The sequence below is a fragment of the Haliotis rubra genome, unplaced genomic scaffold, assembly GCF_003918875.1.
Source record: "Haliotis rubra isolate DU_JTF1 unplaced genomic scaffold, ASM391887v1 Scf50, whole genome shotgun sequence".
NCBI lineage: Eukaryota > Metazoa > Mollusca > Gastropoda > Lepetellida > Haliotidae > Haliotis > Haliotis rubra.
Window position 1 is genome coordinate 542,451 of NW_025767191.1, and position 21,688 is coordinate 564,138.

The 21,688-nt window shown below is 40.2% G+C and overlaps 1 protein-coding gene across 1 annotated transcript in view; it reads right to left on the reverse strand.

The window, feature by feature from the left end:
• The window catches only part of LOC124291850 (lachesin-like), a 128,859-nt gene extending 107,765 nt beyond the window's left edge, over window positions 1-21,094 (reverse strand). The window contains exon 1 of the mRNA XM_046728920.1: window positions 20,000-21,094. Coding sequence (XP_046584876.1) covers window positions 20,000-20,054 — 55 coding nt within the window. The 5' untranslated portion in view covers window positions 20,055-21,094. The remainder of the gene's footprint in view (window positions 1-19,999) is intronic.
• Window positions 21,095-21,688: the final 594 nt, after the last annotated feature.

Consider the following 21,688-nt stretch of genomic DNA (forward strand, 5'->3'; position numbering starts at 1 on the left):
TTATACAACCAATTATTTCCTTGAAGCCGTTTAACTTATGGGAGGGTAAACTTAATTCAATGTTTTATCCTTTCCTGATAACTGTTTGAGATAAGAGCTATTGTTGCCAAAGTAATTATGTTTACATTCATGCAAAAAACTAAATAAATCATAAATGCATTGAAACAATTAAGATAAATTACCATTCATTGCACAAATATACTTATAAATAGCCTCATATGTGACATCTAACAACTCTTTCCATTTCATAGCTGTTTTAAGCAAAATTTATAACTAGATTTTCAAAATAAAATCAGTATTTTTTTGACGTCGTTTACGGTAATGACATTTTGATGCAATAAAGTTGCAAAGTCACATAAAAATATAAAAATATAAATGAAATTTTTTACGGCAAATGAAATTCTTGTCTGAACATTTCAGCATGTTCTGCTGATGAACATGCCGAAGTATACCAATACACCATACAAACAGAGTAAAAGGGGCAAGTTTACATGAAGACAATCCCGCCACAAAAATTCTCTCATGTTTATGGAACAAAAATATAATATCACGATGCGTTTTGAATTGGTCTACACAAGATATAATGGCAAATGCTGAAGCGTTTGATCCCTTTTCCATAGAATGACAGCGAGAGGGCACATGTCGTAAGCACATTGTATGTAAACCATGGGTCCGAAGAACAGACAGAGGGGGCACATGTAAGCACGTTGTATGTAAATCATGGGTTTGAAGGACAGGCAGACGGTGCACATGTGGTAAGCACACTGAATGTAAATCATGGGTCTGAAGGACAGAAGGGGCACATGTCGTGAGCACGCTGTATGTAAACCATGGGTCGGAAGGACAGACAGAGGGGGCACATGTCGTGAGCACACTGTATGTAAATCATGGGTTTGAAGGACAGTGAAAGGGGGAACATGTCGTGAGCACACGAAATGTAATCCCATGGGTCTGACGGACAGAGCGAGAGGGCACATGTCGTGAGCATACTGTATGTAAATCATGGGTCTGAAGAACAGACAGGGGGCACATGTTAATATAAATAATACAAATACATTGTACATTGATCATCGGGGAACATCACTCATTCCCCGAACAGTTGACATCACCATGAAATGGTAAATTCCTGGGGGAAATTCCAGGTAGTGATCTTGACACAACGAAAACAATTCATTCACGGTGTGCAAAAAGATAATGGCATTTGATATCATGCTTGTCAAAGGTTTATCAGAGAGTTCACCCTCATGTGTAATGACCATTGTGATGGCATACTCGTAAGTGGATAGCATCATAATGAACAAAAAGATGGGACATGTATCGAAATCATGTAAACAGATTTGCGTTCGAATACTTCAATTATTAGACGGGTTGAAATTAGGCGATGGGAAGAAGGAATTTACTGTTGGGAAGAAGGCCATTAAGTGACACTGAAACCTGTGTCCAGAGCCCAAGTCAACTGTTTATGCATAGATATGAGTCTGAGAAGCTTGAATGTTGTTATGGGTGGGCTATTAGAAGGGGATGTAAGTAGGAACACCTCTGTCAGAACAGGAGATAATGTAAAAAGGAACAGTATAAAATATCAGGATGATGACATAGAAATCACGGAGAACAGGTGGAAATATAAGTATGAACACCCGTGTAAGAACAGGAGATAATGTAAATAGGAACAGTATAAAATATCAGGATAATCACATGGTAATCACGGAGGAACAGGTGGAAATGTGAGGGTAAAACAATTTATAGAATCAGATGGGAATTGAGGAGGATCAATGGAATGGAAGGAAGATGAGATGTGAATTATCAACTCAACCATTATATGTCGTTGTGAATGTGAATCAGGTTCAAGTTAAATACTTTGACAGCAGCCATCTTATATATTCCAGCTGTTATGGTGTTCGAAATGTGGAGCAAGAAGTGTTGTCCATGCTTTATCTGTTCCTTCCATTAGAGTTTATGTGTCTGCCTATCTATCAGGGTTGATACATCATCATAGTGCTTCATGTTTTCGGAGATCGAATTACAGGAAGAAACATTACCATGACACAGACCTCTCTCTCTCTCTCTCTCTCTCTCTCTCTCTCTCTCTCTCTCTCTCTCTCTCTCTCTCTCTCTCTCTCTCTCTCTCTCTCTCTCTCTCTCTCTCTCTCTCTCTCTCTCTCTCTCTCTCTCTCTCTCTCTCTCTCTCTCATCAATATGAAAAAAATAATAGTCTGAAGTTAATCACTGAGATGAACAGCCCAAATGCCTATTGTTTCATCCCCATTGCATATTCAGTGAACATGTATGTCAGTCAAATGAACATTATTGGTCCCACAATGTTCATGGATGAGCCATTGTATCGCCGTCCTGGAGCTAGTACCTCCTGACTGTCTGCTGGGAAGTGTTGTGTTTGTACACTGTCTGGCGCACACTGGTCTGCCTGTACCGCCATTACTCCCGGGCCTATAACGTGCAACTGAGAGCGTTATAATATAATTTACTATGTTTTTTGGTACAGAGAAAGATATATGATCGCTATCCTTACAACAGTTATTAGATAGTCAATGGCCAGGATGTTCATTTACAAGATTTATTAACACATCATTGATTACTGGCGCGGTTTGTAAGAAGCCAGCTGAGCGAATGAATTGGAAATAGATGCTTCAGTCACGATACCGATATATTTTCTTGAATAGGTAACATCTATCTTCTCTTTGTGTGTGCATGCATGCATATGTGTGTGAGAGAGACTGTGTGTGCGTATGCGTGTGAGTGTATTGTGAAATTTAATCATGATTAATAGCTTATTTAAACCACGTACATTCAATGGGATATGTGTTTCTGATGGATGTGACCTCCATCCCTTATGGATAACATTATGTTCATGGAAACGTCCGAGTATTTGCTATCCCGAGTGTTATTACTAATACCGGTTGAAGTGTCATAGCCTTGCTTCAAGGCTGTAGTGACTTAAAAGTCCATGGATGTAGTTCTATCGTGAAGGGAAGATAGGAAGGCAGTACACGCGCATACACATGTATATCTAAGAAAGTAGGGGATAATGTTTTGGGGTGATATTGTTTTGGACCCAAGTTGTATGCTTGTGTATGGATTTGGAAAAAGATTATTCCATTCACAACGTTTCATGTATTCCGTTATACCATGAAAGGTTCGTGCAAGTGCTTTTCATGATCTGCACGTGAACATGGTCGGGGTGAAATTCGAAATTTGAAGTGAATCGTGTCAGTGAGTTGCTGTACATTTCAGTGATATAAACCAGATAGAAAGTTGTTCTAACATTGTTTAAAATTGAACTAAACGGGGATGTTTTAACATGGGGCGTCTGTGACGGGAAGAATGACAACGCGCAATTGATGCATCGGAGGTTGGAGGATGACGGAGCATTGTGGCACGAACTCTTCACGTTTCACAGACAGTAATTAGCAGATTACAGTCACGATATCTACAGACAAAGGGTCTGGTCAACCAAGGGCGACAACTGGTGCACAAGAACTGGCGACCGTGTTAGGAAACCGTGGTGAAAGTGCCTCTTGACTTGTAGATGACTTTCTGATAGCCACAGAGTGAGTGTATGGACGATTCGTAGTCGGGTACACAGTCTGCATGGTGACATCGTTGATGTAAAAAGAGTGTGGCGTAGCCGTAATGAACGTTTTCATCTCGTTAACGTTCAGCAGGATAACATAGCCACAAGTCTCAATGGAGTACAGACTTGTCACCCATCGAACATGACTGGAATCTCCTTGGATGACGCTTACGGCGCGATGGAATATTCATTACAGTTTGAAAATACTGTCAAAATTGATCTTTATATTTCTCATACATACACGTATCCCGATTCTACGTCAGTACAGTGAATACGACGTTGTTATCTGGGCCAACATGAATTGATAACTATAGCATCTCTGTGTCTATTACAATGATACTGTGTTTCCGTACAGACATACCGATACAAGACGTTCCAAGTTCAGCTGCCTTCCCTCCTCCGACACGCGGGCACATGGTATTGGCATCAGGGACATATACATTCCCATGGACGAGTGACAAGCATGGCAGCAATTCAGTTCCTCCTGCATTACAGGTGGCTAGATATATTGCAGCGTACCAATAAGCTCTTGTGGTAGCATATGTTATGTAACACACATGCCTCCTTTCACCAAGTGGTCCAAACCATTCCTTCCCAGTAATTGCCTCCATGCCTTGCAGCCCATTAGTGCTGAATGTACGTGGTTTTGCCATAGTGTGTGCAAGATGTATATCTTCTATCGATACCTACTTGGGTTTAGCGTCATAGCATAAGTGTCCTTACTTTATTAACGTGACAAATGCAAAAGCACTGCGTTGATTCAATGCTTCAGCGAGAAGGCCTTGTCATTTATGATGAGCACTCAGCGATGGATAGGCGCATCCACTGTATATAATAGTGGAACAAAGACTATAGTTATCAATATTCATAGTGTTTCCGCCACGTTAGCACTTTCTACCAGTACTTCCCTCTAAATTGTCTCCAACGTTTGATGGAATATGCATAATTTAGCAACAATTTTAAACGAAACAGTTTAAATGTTATTCAGTATTCGGTCTCGTGTTTTCCCACGAGCTACACTAGACTACAAAACTGTGAATCTTTAAACGATACATTACACCCTGTCAGGGCTTCATCATTTCAGTAGATAAAAACCCCAGCAAGACCTTAGTTTAGTCACATTCCTATAGTGTGTGTTTGCATCCCCCAGTGTGTAGGACACATTTGGTACAGTGCTGAACGAATCCCTGTTGTTGTATTGGTCAGGGAAGGTCAGCTTTTAAAACAGCAACTAAATATCGATCACACTATAGCCCTGGCAATACAACTATTGCAGACCGTGTATGTAGTTATAGCACAGACTAAAAAAAGCAAAACTCATCCATAGGTGGACTGCTCTGGTCCTGTTACCACTTCTACCACATATACACGTGTCTGTCTGTCTGCCTGCCTGCCTGCCCGTCCGTCCGTCCGTCTGTCTGTCTGTCTGTCTGTCTGCCTGCCTGCCTGCCTGCCTGCCTGCCTGCCTGTCTGTCTGTCTGTCGTACATGTGACCGGTTAGAATACTGTTCATGTTTCGTTTATCAGGCAATACATGATATGAATAATGTACCAAAGAATCAATCCAGAATTCAATATCTAAATGTACGACAGCCATGTTTCCAAACACATAACCTCAGATGCCTACATGTCACTTGACCAACGGTTGTGCGTAGTAGCATCCACACAGAAACTAATTGATCCCCACCTTGAAGTGACATGAATATAATAATAATAAAGTACTTTATTTTTCCACAGTGGAATTAGCCGAACTACAACATACAGGTTTATAACACAAGGGAGCCGTTTGTCTGGAGTACGTGAAAGGATAGAGTGAGCACGACTACCATACCTTCATATGATGTCATGATGTATTCAATGTTGTACAGTTTCGTTTAGTCGGTTTAATACAGGTTCAACCAAAATAAATACAATCACAGGGACATATCTATTTAATCCAATATATCACTTACTGTATCGCTATATGGCTGCATATTGCTAATGTGATGTAAACCTCACTCACTCATTCACTCATTTCAGTGATAAAATCCTCACACATCCAACAAAACTCTCTGCTTAGAGCAGGTCGATTGTAGAATTCTTACTATACCGTGAGCATTATTATTTATTTATGTCGTCAATCCATGGATATCAGACATAAACGGTGGTGGTATGACAGTCTTAAATTTGTGTACACAACCTCTGGTGTGGAGGGTCGCCCTCACACACATTGCATGGAAGCGTCGTCGAACCATGGATATCAGACATACACAGCGGTGGTATGACATTCTTAAATTTGTGCACACAACCTCTGGTGTGGAGGGTCGCCCTCACACACGTTGCATGGAAGCGTCGTCGGACCATGGATATCAGACACAGCGGTGGCATCTTAAATTTGCGTACGTCCGGACCATGGATATCAGACATACACAGCGGTGGTATGACGGTCTTAAATTTGTGTACACAACCTCTGGTGTGGAGGGTCGCCCTCACACACACTGCATGGAAGCGTCGTCGGACCATGGATATCAGACATAAACGGTGGTGGTATGACATTCTTAAATTTGTGTACACAACCTCTGGTGTGGAGTGTCGCCCTCACACACACGGCATGGAAGCGTCGTCGGACCATGGATATCAGACATAGACTTTGGTTGTCTGACATTCTTAAATCTGTGTACACAACCTCTGGCGTGGAATGTCGCCCTCACACACACACATGATCAGATAGCTGTCAATACTGAGACGCTGCCTACCGCTATTGACATGGGGAGATCCATTTGAGGCCGTGTGATAATTATACAGTATATCAATATGCAGCGGCAGTGACCTCACGAACATAACGGAGGCAAATATCATATCGTCGTCCGTGTCTGTAGCAGGGACACCTGATCGCCACGTTTACAATCAGCCATTAAATATTGTTTGTGCTGTTAAAAGATGAGAGTATTTTACGATTAACGATTCCGTACAAAGTCCCAGTAGCTTTGGTCGGGTCCAAAAGTCTAGTCGAGAATTCCGCACATCAAAAGTCCAATAATTGTCCGTGATGCTACAGGAAATATTCCAGTCCACAGTCCAGAAGATTTCCTGCAGGCCGCTTCTTGGACAGGTGGTCTGTGGCTTGAAAGATGTGCGTGCTTTCTTTGAATAACGATTTTGATATATTGCATTGGACCTTCGATAACATGCGTTGAAACATTGATATATAGTTTACTGACATGCATGCCACAGGCAGTTTACAAATATAATGCTGACGAACAGGAGTTCGTTTGTTGTTTAATTCCGCACAACGCAATAAATGTACGACTACGGTGGTCGGTAAATAAATGAGTCTGGACAAGCTAATCCACTGATTACCATCTTGAGCATTGATTAACGAACTTGGGGTACAATGATATGCATCAGTCATATAAGCAAGTCTGTCCAACCCCGTTAGTTGCATCTTACGACTTGCACGTGTTGCTGAAGATGAGTTCCACCCGAATCGTCAGGGGTCTACACCATTCGAGGCAGCAATATTACAGTTTATTCACTCTCATAATGTATGGCGTGTGGAGAAGAGGAGCGGGACTATCCATCTGATGTTCACAGGTGGCAACATCATTGATATACTGATGGCTTGTGGCAGTACCTGCAGCTTTGGGATTCATGAGTTAGTATTGGTCCCCAGCGCAAAACTTTACGTTCGTTGTAGAAGGCGATATATCAGCAAGTCTGGCACGGTGGTTTGGTTGAGAGACTGTCATTGTACCGAGAGAGTCTGGTGGTTTGGTTGAGAGACTGTCATTGTACCGAGGGAGTCTGATGGTTTGGTTGAGAGACTGTCATTGTACCGAGGGAGTCTGGTGGCTTGGTTGAGAGACTGTCATTGTCCTCAGAGGGTCTGGAGCGATGCTCGTGATATCAACCGCGGGTTGATTCGACGAGGCCGCCCACGTATATCTGGCATATAAACAACAAGCAAAGGCAACAGCATAAAGAACACAACTTGACAACAAGTGGTAGCTACATACAATGGCGACAACAAACCATGGCCATATGGAATTTATGCTCCGGCCAGGATACGATTAAGATTCGGAAAATAACATGAACATGCGTTTAAGATTTGCTACCAAATAGTGGTGATTCTCGGCGTTCGCGAAAACACCACATGGATGGCACCCTCCACTAACACATGCAAAATCAGTTGTTCACCGATTTTGTCCCAAATTTCGAACTGTCCTCCAAATGTATACGTAAAAAAATATAAGATTTGATGAAGCCCCGCGAATGTTGCTATTAATAACCTTTGAACAATTGTGGAATGACTCTCTTGAAATCCTGGTAGAACGTGGTGTCCACCCGCCATGATTGTTCTGGAATATTGCTGAAAGCTGCGTAAAACTAAACTCAGTCACTCGCCTGGTAGAAAGAGCTTGTTCAATTTACTGCACATCAAAATGTGTAAACTATAGACACCAAGGCTGGACCTACTGTGGTGCTGCTCGATGTGACGGGAAAGGCAACAATTGGAAACTCATCCCATGTCATAGTTGAGGTGACATTTGCTGTCGCTCTGAATATTTATACAAGGACCTAGATATGACAAACCAGACCGTCTCTGTTATCGTCTATTTCTTGTTCGACTGGGTAAACCATAGCCATGGATAACCGACCGATATTGAATGCTATCAGATCATACAATGTCATAGATCTGACGTGTAAATTAAACTGAGACGTTCTATTTGCATAACGTTACAGATTAGCAAAAAGGGGAGCACGACTGGTGCTTAAAAAGTAGTTTATGTCCTGCTGAAATGTTTCAGCTAAACTACTCGTGGCTGGGTATAGATTACCCATACTCAACAGCTGATATGAGACAGCTGTACTCAGAATATATCCCTGCAGCAAGCTTGAGCATGCAGATGCATTCACAATATATCTTCGCAGGAGCTACGAGCAGGTGGTTGCATGCACAATATATCATGTCAGGAGCTACGAGCAGGTGGTTGCATGCACAATATATCATATTAGGAGCTGGTTGCATGCACAATGTATCATATCAGGAGCTACGAGCAGGTGGTTGCATGCACAATATATCACATCAGGAGCTGGTTGCATGCACAATATATCATATCAGGAGCTGGTTGCATGCACAATATATCATATCAGGAGCTACGAGCAGGTGGTTGCATGCACAATATATTATATCAGGAGCTACGAGCAGGTGGTTGCATACACAATATATCATATCAGGAGCTACGAGCAGGTGGTTGCATGCACAATATATCATATTAGGAGCTACGAGCAGGTGGTTGCATGCACAATATATCTTATCAGGAGCTACGAGCAGGTGGTTGCATGCACAATATATCATATCAGGAGCTACGAGTAGGTGGTTGTATGCACAATATATCATATCAGGAGCTACGAGCAGGTGGTTGCATGCACAATATACACCACTAGGGTATGATATCTCCATTGTTTTTTCCATAGCTACACCCAAACTTCACGTGCGGAGGTTACAATATGGAGGTATATTAGTTTTCACCGCTGTATACGAATAAGATGTGTTCTCGTGCAGATGCCTCGGAATCGTAGGTATCTTCACTCGATATCGAACATCAGGAATTTTCGAATATTGCTTCTCGGCTTCGCCTTGAATCAATATTCGAAATTTCTCACTGAAAAATAGCCGTTGGAGGCGACGGGTGGAAATTTCGAAATTTAAGGCACGTAAGAAGTAACATCTTTATAGTAACCCCGGCACGTGTATTGGAAGTGTTCAAACTAATAAAGACAAAATCAGCACTCAAATACTGTGGAAAGAGTCCTAACCGCAACACACAACAAATTAGGAAAGAAAACACAATGTTTTACATTTTATTTATTGTCAGTGTTCACTTAACTAAGTTGACAACACAGTTCTCGAACCTAAGCTCTGGACATGCGGACCGAGGTACCGCAATAGTTGATGTTTCAGGGGCAGTGTTCCTACCCATCTGGACGGCTTCTTTAGTTACTGTCTCGGGTACTGCAGTCGGCTCCGAATCCTTATCAGAAGAAACAGGGTCGGTATTAAGAATAGCACTGACCATACTCTCCTGCTCCTCGCAGTTAAAACTTACCTGTTACACATCTATTACATATTTTACATATATATTTCATATTGAAACATTTAAAAAGACTGCATTTTACCTTCACGGTAAATTATTCATTTTTGTACTTTAAAATCGGCTTTTGGAGTTATAAAATATCCAGTATAACATTACCTGTAACACTTCTGTGACCAGTACGCTCCATAATGAGCTGTTCACTTACACCAGCATTGTATAGTCTTGTAGCCGTTGTAGCACGTAGCGAGTGATTGGTTTTATAACCTTGAATACCCGCCCTGGCACACATCTCGGGAACAATCTTCTGCAGCGTATTATGTCCTAAGGGCTGCCTACTGTACCTGAAAATACGCATTTTAGTAACATTGGCAAAATACTGGAAGAAATGACAGAAGTTTCCAATCACAGACATTTATTAAGGACATACCAACTCGGGCGAAAGTTAAACAATGGGACATCACATGACTTGATCGATTCTGAAGTTACTTTCTCTGGTACTTATGTTTAACACACTCGACTGTCAATTTAAAATATTTCTCTTAATTAGTTACTTAAATTCTATATATGCAAATCATAATTAGATCATTACTACTAAATTAAAAGGTACGAATTCGAAAGTACTATTTTGTAATAAAATTTAATACTAGAACTTAAACCAAAACAGTATAGAATAGTACTGGGCAACATTACTTCCTAAATCATAATTAATAACAGTAAGTGATAATCTTTAAATGTATATGTTAGATTATATCTGAACGGTTTTTACCAGCATTTGTCTGTGGGCGACTGCAAACCTGGAGATAAAAGGCATCATCATGGCCGTCGGTAGGGCAGAGGGAGAGGTACTTGTTACAGAGCCTTACGTGACATCTCTCTGGATTCAAACTCGGGTAGTGTTTGACTTCTTTCGGGTTGAGTTTCCTATGTTTTAGCCCACCTTGTACAGTTTTGGAATAGTCTTCTCGATAAAACAAATATTCTCGCCCAGTGTTATCTTTTCTGAGAGAAATCTGCAAGTCGACATATTTCAGTTTCCTGTGCTCCTGACCACTACGTAAGCTGAAATTCTTGCCATTCAAATACAGAATTGTATGCAAAAGTACCCTTGGATTGTGATCTCCTAATTGTTTGTGATCTCCTAATTGTATTGACTTCCACAGACACTCTTCCTCCTGTTCTGAGAATGGTTCGGCTGTTTTAACTTCCTGACCCAGACCCTGACGTGTTAATCGTTTCATGTCCCCATCAAGCACCTGGCGAAATTCTTCGCAGGCTTCATTTTGTAGAAAATGCACATTTCTCTTGGTTTGTAGTTTAATGTGAGACTGGATCCCCATTACTAATTGCAGCAGTGTTTTTGGTGGGTAAGGCTCCCCGTTTTGCTTCCGAACCTCAACGACAAATTTAGACATGAAATACCCCAGTTCTTGTTCTGACATGCTTTCTAATATGCAGGTTAACTTTCTGTGTGAACTTCGGCGATTGTTCATAGCTATTATATAGCCCATGCTTGAAAAGTGTTAACAGCAAATTTATCTCGGCGTTGAGTGTTTGTAGGTAGAGCCTCCAATGCACAATTTGAAACTTCATCATCATTCGCTTCAACAAAACGCTCACCTGTTGCAGTTTTTTCTATACCAAGCTGGGACTCTATGACTTGGGACGCATGAACTAATTCTTCATCAGACTCGTCAGAAAGGCATGATCCTACTTGTAATGTTTGCCAACGACTGTCACCTAGGTTCACTAAGTACACACACAACTGCATTGATATGCTCGGAAAAAGCGTGCATATGGTCGTTTGAGAATCATGGCATAAACAGGTTGCGTTTTGACGAATGTTCGCAATCACGAGCACACAGAGTACATTTAATTGGTTTGATATCTACCTACGGGCGATATATTGACGATACCATTTGGAAAAAGGTAAGTCATCCATCACGCAAGTGAAAAGTGTAACCCACATGGTGTATGACGGTTAGCGACACACCTCTGCGAGATGATATGGATTCAACACTCTCGGCTGCGCCTCGAGCGTTGAAATCCATATCACCCCTCAGAGGGTCGCTAACCTATACATATCGTCGCAAGAGCTAGGAGCAGGTGGTTGTATGCACAATATATCATCGGAGGAGCTAGGAGCAGGTGGGTGTATGCACAATATATCATTACGCGGGCGAGGGACAGGGGCATGAGCACAGAATATATCAACAAGGAAAGTAAGGGCAGACATATGCAAACCTGAAGATATCAACGCAGCTTAGGCACAGGAATACGTATACACACTACGTCAACGACAGACGTGGTGACATTTCCCACGTTCAGTATTTGGCACCATGTAATCATTTATTTGCCTCACACACAGAACACATGTTTGCCTCAAAAACGGGGACGGTTTACTGGCCTCTGAGAAGAGCGCTTGAAACATTTTACATTGTTGCCAAGAGAAGGCATCCAGCAAACCACGAGTTAATAAGCACATAGTAGTCGGTGTCGTATTCGGTCGTATTCACCTTACCTGTTGATACGTATATTGCGCATCAACGAAATGCAATTATCATCAGTATTGAATCATTATCTTCATCACCAAACTCACCAAGACCATCACACATTTTGAATCATTAGTAGATATCCCACGTCTAACAGTTAATTTAGAAGGGACAAATATTGTATTTAGGGTAACGAGTAAGTTTTGGCAATGGGAAGACAATGTTTTCTGTAAACACAGATAAATATTGAATAATTACTTTCAAAACTTCTAAAATGAATCTGAAGAACTAGGTTCAGGCAGCAAACGAGCTCTCACGGAAATAGTTCATCCACGCAACGTTGACTGGTGTGTTCTATAAATACCTGTTCTAAACATACAACTGATTCAGCAATACACTTTTGGTTCACCCAAAATGTATCATATGGTAGAATATAAATGGGTAATGGCTGGGGATGGGTATTGCAGAGAATTTTCATATTACGATATATTGCGATGCGAAAGCATATATTGCGATATGTATTGCAATACATATCGCAATATATTGCAAGAAATGTTTTTTAACAAAAAAAATACTTATGATCGAGTTAATGCTTGATTTATAAAGCAAAAACACAACAAAATCACTATGCATGATTAAGCTTCAATAAAAACTTTAAATAAGATTTGGCACAAATGAAACAAGGGAAAGGACAATTTAACATCACACAGTGGTTACTAGTTTCAACTAGTTTCTCCACTCTGAAAAAAAGCTTAGACACAGCAACTTGCCATATCAGACAGCACTGGTCATTAATGAGTAAATATTTAAAACATTCAGATCTAAAAAACCTTGCGAAACACTTGAACAAAAATTAAGAACACAACTTCAAACCGAACTTAACAATCCAGTTAAATGTAATTTTCACCACGATCATTCCCACCACCATTACCACAATTGCCACAATCATCAAGATTTCCGAGTGTTACGAAGTTTTCCGAATGCATGTCAAAATACCGGTTTTCGTCCAGCGTATCGCAATACGTATGGTTTTCATGTCTGAACCGGTAAATATCGGTAAACCGGTTATATTGGGCATCCCTAGCATTGGCATAGAATAAATGTCTGAATGATATATGGTGAGTGCGTCATCACACTCAGTATGCATGTAGTTTGCCTAAATTAAGAGATACTCAACAAGAATACAATTTGCTCCTATGGTATAATAACTCTCTATATAATAATTATGCGTCAAATAATCAATCTTTCCTATTTGCGACTTTGTGAAGTTCTTTCAATCAGTTGTTGAGAACGTTAGGTATATACAGATATGTATTTTCTGTTTTCCAATAGTACTTTGAACTATGGTTCGAAAATAGAGAGTGTATAGAGTTCAAACTGTATGAATACCCAACATATATCAATATAATCAACATATATTTCTTCCAACAACGTCCATATTCATGTACGCATCCTCAGGATGTCAATCACAAAATGCAACGGCTGCACATGGTATATTAATATTTTTCTAAATATTTCATATGCTATGCTATGCTCATTTCCTAGTGTAAGTGACATTGATATGCCGTATATGTTGATGTGATCACGTTAGAGTGTCCGTTGATAACGGTACAGGTGGCAGCAGCTGTGGTTACCCACCTGGAGGTAATTAAATGACACACAGTAACCGTTAGACTGTCCAGAAATTACGACCTGTGACTGACGTTGTGTATGACTATTTTTTTAACCAAATCTAATTTACTGTTATATTCATCGTATTCAGTAGCTCAGAACTTATTTCGTAACAAAATATGTCGCTACTAGAATGCATACCACTTACGGTTAACGGTTGTAAGAAAAGTCCCGGTTTTTGCTCCATATGCTACGTTTAAAATAGGAAAAGAGCGTTGTGACATGGTGTAAATATCCTATAACGTTGTAACACCTTAAACACGGTGTTTGCTTGATAACTTATATGCATATATAAATATTTGATACACTTATAGCAAATATACATGAGTCATTGACAAAAAATATATGTTTATGAAACCAAATATAAAATATACAACCCATCAAAAATTTAGTCTCACTGAAAGTACTCACTATATGTTATGTATTTATATGTGGTTGCACTGAAGATGAATTTTTCCACTAACTTTGGGGAACCAACTGCAAACCTTATGCAGATGAATTGTGCGAGGATCATGCATCAAATTGCGGAAAAACATGTGCAAATATCGTGCATGTGAACAGCTGCGTTTTGGTATAAAGTTTTGTTAAGAATTCGCCAATCTTCACTGATTTTCATGTACTCATGACAATAATCTTTTCAACGTTACGAATTTGTTTTACAATACATCAGTTCATGTGTAAACAATACCTTTAAACAGTATGGAATATGTTGCAAAATCTAGTTTAGAACAGCTGACTGAAGTAAGTGGCTACATTTACACTAGTGAGTCTAAACGTTTGATGGGTAGTATATGTAATAATTGTTTTTCGTCTTTGCTAATTTGATAGCTGATTTTTTTCTTAAAAATACTGTATATGGAATTAAAAATTTAGTTCACATTCCAGCACTCCATGGGGGGCTGAGTCCGATCCAGGATTCGAACCCACACCCAGAACAAAGCATCAAATCGCCAGCATTCAAAGTCAGCGATAAAACCCATCTAGCCACCCAGGCTTCCTCCCAGATGGATAATGGACAAGTCTGGCAGCGAACATAACACACTGTGTACGGCGCTCTGACCAGCAGGGTGAACTGGTACACAAATAACATGGCGAAAGGCTCTGATTGCTCCGTGCCTTTAGCAAGTACTGGATATTGCACTTAGCTAAGAAGATGAAATTCCAAATGCAACATTTGTTACATTTGACCACTCTCTATAAAACATTGTGCATTCATATTTCTTTCTACAAAATAATTTCAAGACCAAAGAAAACATTTCCGAACCACATTATGAAACAGTAGGCTGGCAAGTAATACGCACTTCGCTTACCGTGACTGATCATCGGCAATATTTCAGCCAAATCGTAACGAGAAGAACCTATACATTATAAAATTACAATGAATAAATTTAAAACATAAGTTCCTGTCGTCAATGACTAGAGTGTGACATATTTTGACTTCAAACTAGGATACAAATATATAGAAGAATATATACATTTCTTGGTCATAACGGGATATTCATGATCACGTGGCATCCAAGATTTGGTGCTGATAAACCTAGAACCGGTAACATGACGAATCTAGGAATCGAACCCAGAACCATAGGTTTCTGGCAAAATGTGGCGCCTTAGTATTGCCTCCAAGCATGATTATTACTAAGTGGTTGAAGTGAACAGATGTATGCTATTTTATGTTTATAAATCCGCTATATACAGTGACATTTTCCATAGCATATACGGTTCGATGGAGATTTCCGAACACAGATGATCATCCGCTCTGCTTGTGATTGCTAATGAACAGGAACTGACCTTTTGTTATGTGTGGGAGGAGCACACGAAGTTTCTGTTACATAGAAAGGAAATCAATAAAAAGCTGGAACCATTCCACGTGATAGTCTTCGAACATTTCTGGACAAATAGTAAATGGAATGTGTTCCTTCTTTGGGACTGTTCTGATTTTTGACAAATAATTCCTGTGACTCGAACATGAATAATGACACGGTTATGCATGGTTGAAATATCATTCACCAAAATGGGTGTTTCCGTGTACACCTCCCCGTACAGCAGGCAGTGTTGTCGAGGTAATCAAGCACTAGCGTACAAAGCAATACGTGTAATGAAATGTTGTTAACGTGATTGTCAGTCCCATGGCTCCTCTGTCGCCGATTGATTGCCGTATAAAGAGTCTCCACGGACATACAACAGTCTGCCTTTCAGTGCCATTAGTTATTCAAGAATAAAGTGGTACTCATCAGATGCATGCACACGCCCCGATATTTCGGAGACGTCATAGCGCCGGTATTTCGTGTTGTACTGTAACAGTAACGACATCTGTTTAACTGAGTGAGGTACTTAAATGAAGACGGAGCTGATCTTTTTATTTTGACACAACATCGGTGCCGCAGGTTCTATTTTCACAGGTTTCGTTTGAATATGTCACAAAGAGACATCTCTATATAATATTATTACTCTTTGTTCCATCGTCCCATTATATTCCTTAACGACCCTTCTAAAATCTTTGGTATATTTAATACCTAAATCAGGAGACGCTTAATAAAAGAACATATCACATGGCTGTTGCCCAATTGGCAACCTACTAGACATGAATAAGCAGTGAAAATGATAATGTTATATTCATTTTCCCAATTCCATTAATGTGAATACTGCTACAGTATGTATGTAATGCTGTTCAATAACTATACAATACGTCAGCTATATTTATTGCGGTATTCTTTATTAAGTGTGCACACCGATGTGGGATATGGTGATGCTTCTGTACATATCTGAACCATCGATGTACATCTCTCTGAAGTCACTGTATCCAGGCTATATCTGAACCATAGATGTACATCTCTGTGAAGTCACTGTATCAAGGCCGTATCTGAACCATAGATGTACATCGCTGTGAAGTCACTCTATCATGGCCATATCTGAAGCATCGATGTACAGCACTGTATCAAGGCTATATCTGAACCAATCGATGTACATCGCTGTGAAGTCACTCTATCAAGGCTATATCTGAACCGTCGAGCATCGATGTATCAACTATATCTGAACCGTCGATAAAGTCACTATATCAAGGCTATATCTGAACCATCGATGTACATCGCGGTAAAGTCACTGTATCAAGGCTATATCTGAACCATCGATGTACATCTCTGTGAAGTCACTGTATCAAGGCTATATCTGAACCGTCGATGTTGATCTCTGTGAAGTCGCTGTATCAAGGCTATCTGAAGGTCATATCTGAAGCATCGATGTCATATCTGAAGCATCGATGCACATCGCTGTGAAGTCACTGCATCAAGGCTATATCTGAACCATCAATATACATCGCTGTAAAGTCACTATATCGAGGCAATATCTGAAGCATCGATGTACATCGCGGTAAAGTCACTATATCAAGGCTATATCTGAACCATCGATGTTCATCTCTGTGAAGTCACTGTATCAAGGCCATATCTGAACCATCGACGTACATCTCTGTGAAGTAACTGTATCTGAACTACCCATGAACACCGATGTAGAGTCACTGAACGTACTCTATAGCTAAACTGTCAATGAACATCGATGTAGAGTCAACATGTCTAGGTGGCTATGTTTGAACTATCGATGTTCATCGGTGTACATGTCCTTCATCTAGACCATATTTGAACTCTCGGTATACCACGCTGTGGAATAACTACATCTAGTCACTACATCTGAATCAATGTTTCATAAATGATAAAATCTCCTTGTCTGTATCTTCATGTCACATTAATATCATTGCGTGAAACAATCTGAACCGTGTCCTTCTTCACGACCTGTGTTTACTAAAACATGGGACATGAATCGCAAGCTGACCCCCCGAGATGGGAGGCATACCTATACGTTACATATAATAAATTGTTGTTTGGAAACATCCAAAGGAAAACGAGGAAATTACATGGTGTGTCTTTTATTTGTTCATGGTTACAGAGGTTTCAATGTGCTTCCCGTTTGTTCGAAGTACAGAATGCCCATTTGAAAAATATGTTTATGCTCATTTCTATCTCTTAGTGGATTAAAATGACAGAACTGTTCGGTACAAACATTATGTTGGACAAATGAGATATAGTTGTATAGAAAATGTATTCCGATTGGTCGTGTCTGCAGATAGTGGCTGACCGTTACGCGTCATGGTCAAGACAGGCGTGCTGGCGTTTTGGGGGAGGATTTGATTCGCTGACAGTTCAAGCCAAAGACAGGCGGGTATTCAAAGACATTCTGGGTAGTAAATAAGTGTTTCGCCATAATGTCCAGTATTTAAAGGTGTAACGGGTTAATGTGAGGAGGGAAGTCCTACTGTCTGACGTTTTCCAGTTTGTCGACACCAACAGCACGGGTGTGGCTCTGACGATTCCAGAAACAATCAGGGCGAAGACGACACAGTGTTATGGAACAATGACATATACCTCACGTCAATTGTCGAAACGCCATGCTTAATATCATTCTCATCAACTAAATAATCGACATTTGGGTTCGGGTACTTAACTGTAGATAAACCTAGATACAGACATGGATATGCCATTTTACTCGTCCAGGCTGTGAAGTACAACAGTTGGTTTCAAATGTGACAAGTGACATGATTGACAGTGATAATAACACCATTCATGGAACATTGACCTCCGTTGCTCGACGATCTAGGGGGTGTTGATTGCATCCAAAACGTCTATGTGACATTTCACACACATGTAATTTGCGGGATAATTTCCGGTTGTGTTTGTTATCTTGATGGTTTAAATAATCAGGTTCATGGTGCATGTGTAAAACATAGGAGTTACTGGAGCTCACTTAGAAAGTAAATATTGTTTTCAGTATCTATGAATATATAAATATATGTAAGTACAAAATTGCGAGATTTTCCCGAAATAGAACGAGGGTTGTTTACTCAGGAAAGACAAAACCGTGGTAAACATTCAATCAGAAAAAGAATTTTACACTCTTAATTGTCAACATGTTCCTACAACTTACAACGGCATTCGTCAGAGTTTTTGTATTAATTGTGGGGTCACCCTCAAGCAATGAATTCCAAATTCAAGGCTGCTGTTCCTTATCAAGAAGCAAATAATTGCATTAGCATAAATTATCACGAACCCTTTCAAAGTGAAACGGCAGGGGCAGCGAATACAAGTTGTAGTTGAAAGCAGACAGATAACGACAAAATACTGGCGAAACGACCACAATGGTGACCATAATAGTACAATATGCGTTCGTGAAAGTGTGTAGCGTAAATGCACGTGTTTAATAATGCATGATTTGAGTGATCAACGCCGTCTAATGCCGGCTGGTCTCGCAGTTTCCTTTGAAATCTCTCAAATACACGGCTTAATGAAACTGCCCTCCTTAATGGGATACTTTTCTGTTACGTGTAAAATGTTAATAAACGGGAGCGACATCGTGGGACACAATAGATAGGTCGATGCCGCACCTTTAAGTAGAGAATGTGCATTGATATATCTCAGGAAAAGTCGATAAGTCGCTCACCGTGTGCCGCTCATATTCCAGACTGAACCCCGAATCTATTGCTCAAATGAGTATTCCCATGGTTCGAGTAAACTCTATTATTTTACAGCGTTAGTATAAAGCCCTCAATGTGACCTCTGTGCTATTTTAATTGGACACCAAAAACCTTGCAACAAATAAAGTATTTAAATCCTGTAACAACTGCATTGGTATTTGTTATTGGATAAATTGTTCTTTTCTCAAGGGACAGTAATTCATAACCGCAACGCTTGAATTAAATTTTCACAGGAATCAAGACGTCTTTTTATCAAATCCTAGACACGAGAGGAAGACACAGACTTGATGATGAAGAAATGCCATTCAATGAAAGCAATTTTCTGAATGATATGGACGATGTGAGGGGTTGACGGATTGTCTCTGTCACTTCCAATGGTGGTGAATTGTTTCCACATCACTGTAGCGTGGAAAACTACACAAATCGCAGGAAAAGGTATGTATGCAACACAGATCTAAGATGAACTGTTTCCTCTGGTCTTCAGTTGGATGTGTACACATGTGTGGAGTTAACCGAGACATGTCAATACATACATGTGAAAAAAGACAACATTACTTACAAACATGCTTTGGCACATTTTATCAGTAAACGTCAAACTGGGCAAGACGTTTTAATGAAATGACGATGAACTAAGAACTGAAGCTTGCTCACTTACCTGTAGTCAATCCGAGAATAAACAAGGGGACAATGGTGTACAAATCCTCAAACATATTGAACTTTAGTTTAGAATGCGTTTTCAAAACACTGAAACTATCGTAAATCCACACTCGACGTAAGCATCGTTGAGTATATCCAGTGTTTTAGCGCTTCCATTGCTCGCCGTGTGCTCTTCTCACGTGTGTTCTACTTTCTCCCAGTTTCATGCAATTGTCTTCCTCACTCCATGCTGCCCTGTCAGCCGAACGACGAGGAGTTTGGCGTATACTACCAACTTTACAGGTGCTTGCTGCTCGCTCCGAGGCAGACACGCGGTAGCTTTAGAACGAAGCCCTGTGTCCCCTCCGCAATGCCAGATGTATTGCTATTTCACTGGTGTGGCTTAATCGTGGAAATATCGAACGATTGAATGAACTAGCGTTAGGGAACTCGTGTGTCGAGTTCTGTTTAATACTCCATGTGAAGCCTAGCATGCATCGCAGGCAGTATGCACAGTCGTAGCCACCTCGTTCATATCTGCGCTAGCGGTGGAGGCAGATGAAGAGCAAGGATATATCACAACATTCTTTATTCTGCCTCCTCCTTCCACTTATGTATAATGTACACACGGATTGTTTGCTCCAAGAAGTGCTTCATCATTGAAATGAATTAAGGATGAAACCATTTGCACGTTTGACTTGACTTAACGGCCCAATGAATTGAGGAGCCCAGGCGGCCCATCTGAAGTACCACGTGGAAAGTGTTCTGCTGACAGGCAATAGTGTTCTGTTTTAACCAATCAACGTCTTAGTCTTCTTTTGGTATATTTGGCTTTTATTTCGAGTGCTTCCATCGGGTTGATGGTTATGACAATCGAGCAGTTTAACCTGACCAGCCGAAAATAATGATTGTATGAATCTTCTTTAGATAACGTGTTCGGGTTGTGTTTGGGTGTCATTTACCTGTGACGTTTGAAATATGATAAGACATAGATACTGGAACTGCGTTCATGGCGTGCACTTAGGAGATACAAGCAATATGTATATCAATGAAACACATTCAAAAAGTTGTCTGTAGAATATAATCGGTTCCAGACATGATTCTTTTATACAACAGTAGAGTGTACATATTAATGACAGACCCTATGGTGGTTGCTGCATGCGCAACTTCTAGCTTCGTACCAGCTTTCATTTGATACTGCAGCGCATCTTATAAGCCCACTTCATATAATTTTCCTGGCAAAAATAAAACGTTGGAATCGTGTGCCTAGGGTGATTGGTTGTGTACTTTATCTGACAACGAACGATATGTGATATGTGTCAGCCAATCATATTTTTTCGTTTCAAATAAATGCCACAGGGTTGACTTCAGTATTTGGAATTGTCATCATTATCCATAAAATATCAAATAACGAGAAAACATATTGCGATTGTGAGTTCCACTTTTTTTATGTCACGTGACACATGACGTCTTTTGCATTATGTGAAAAGTGATGAAATATGCAGTTCGTTCAAGTGATATCACTTTTTGATTTGATCGTTCAGGAGCTATTAATAGTTGATGGGTGATTCAGGTGCCACAATACGTGTTAATTGCAGATCTGTAACACACAAATAATAAATCTATATTGCTTCAAAGCATTCACTGCAGACATAATTTACTGTATATATTGTAGCTCTGAAAAAGAACACTCAGTACTATAATACAT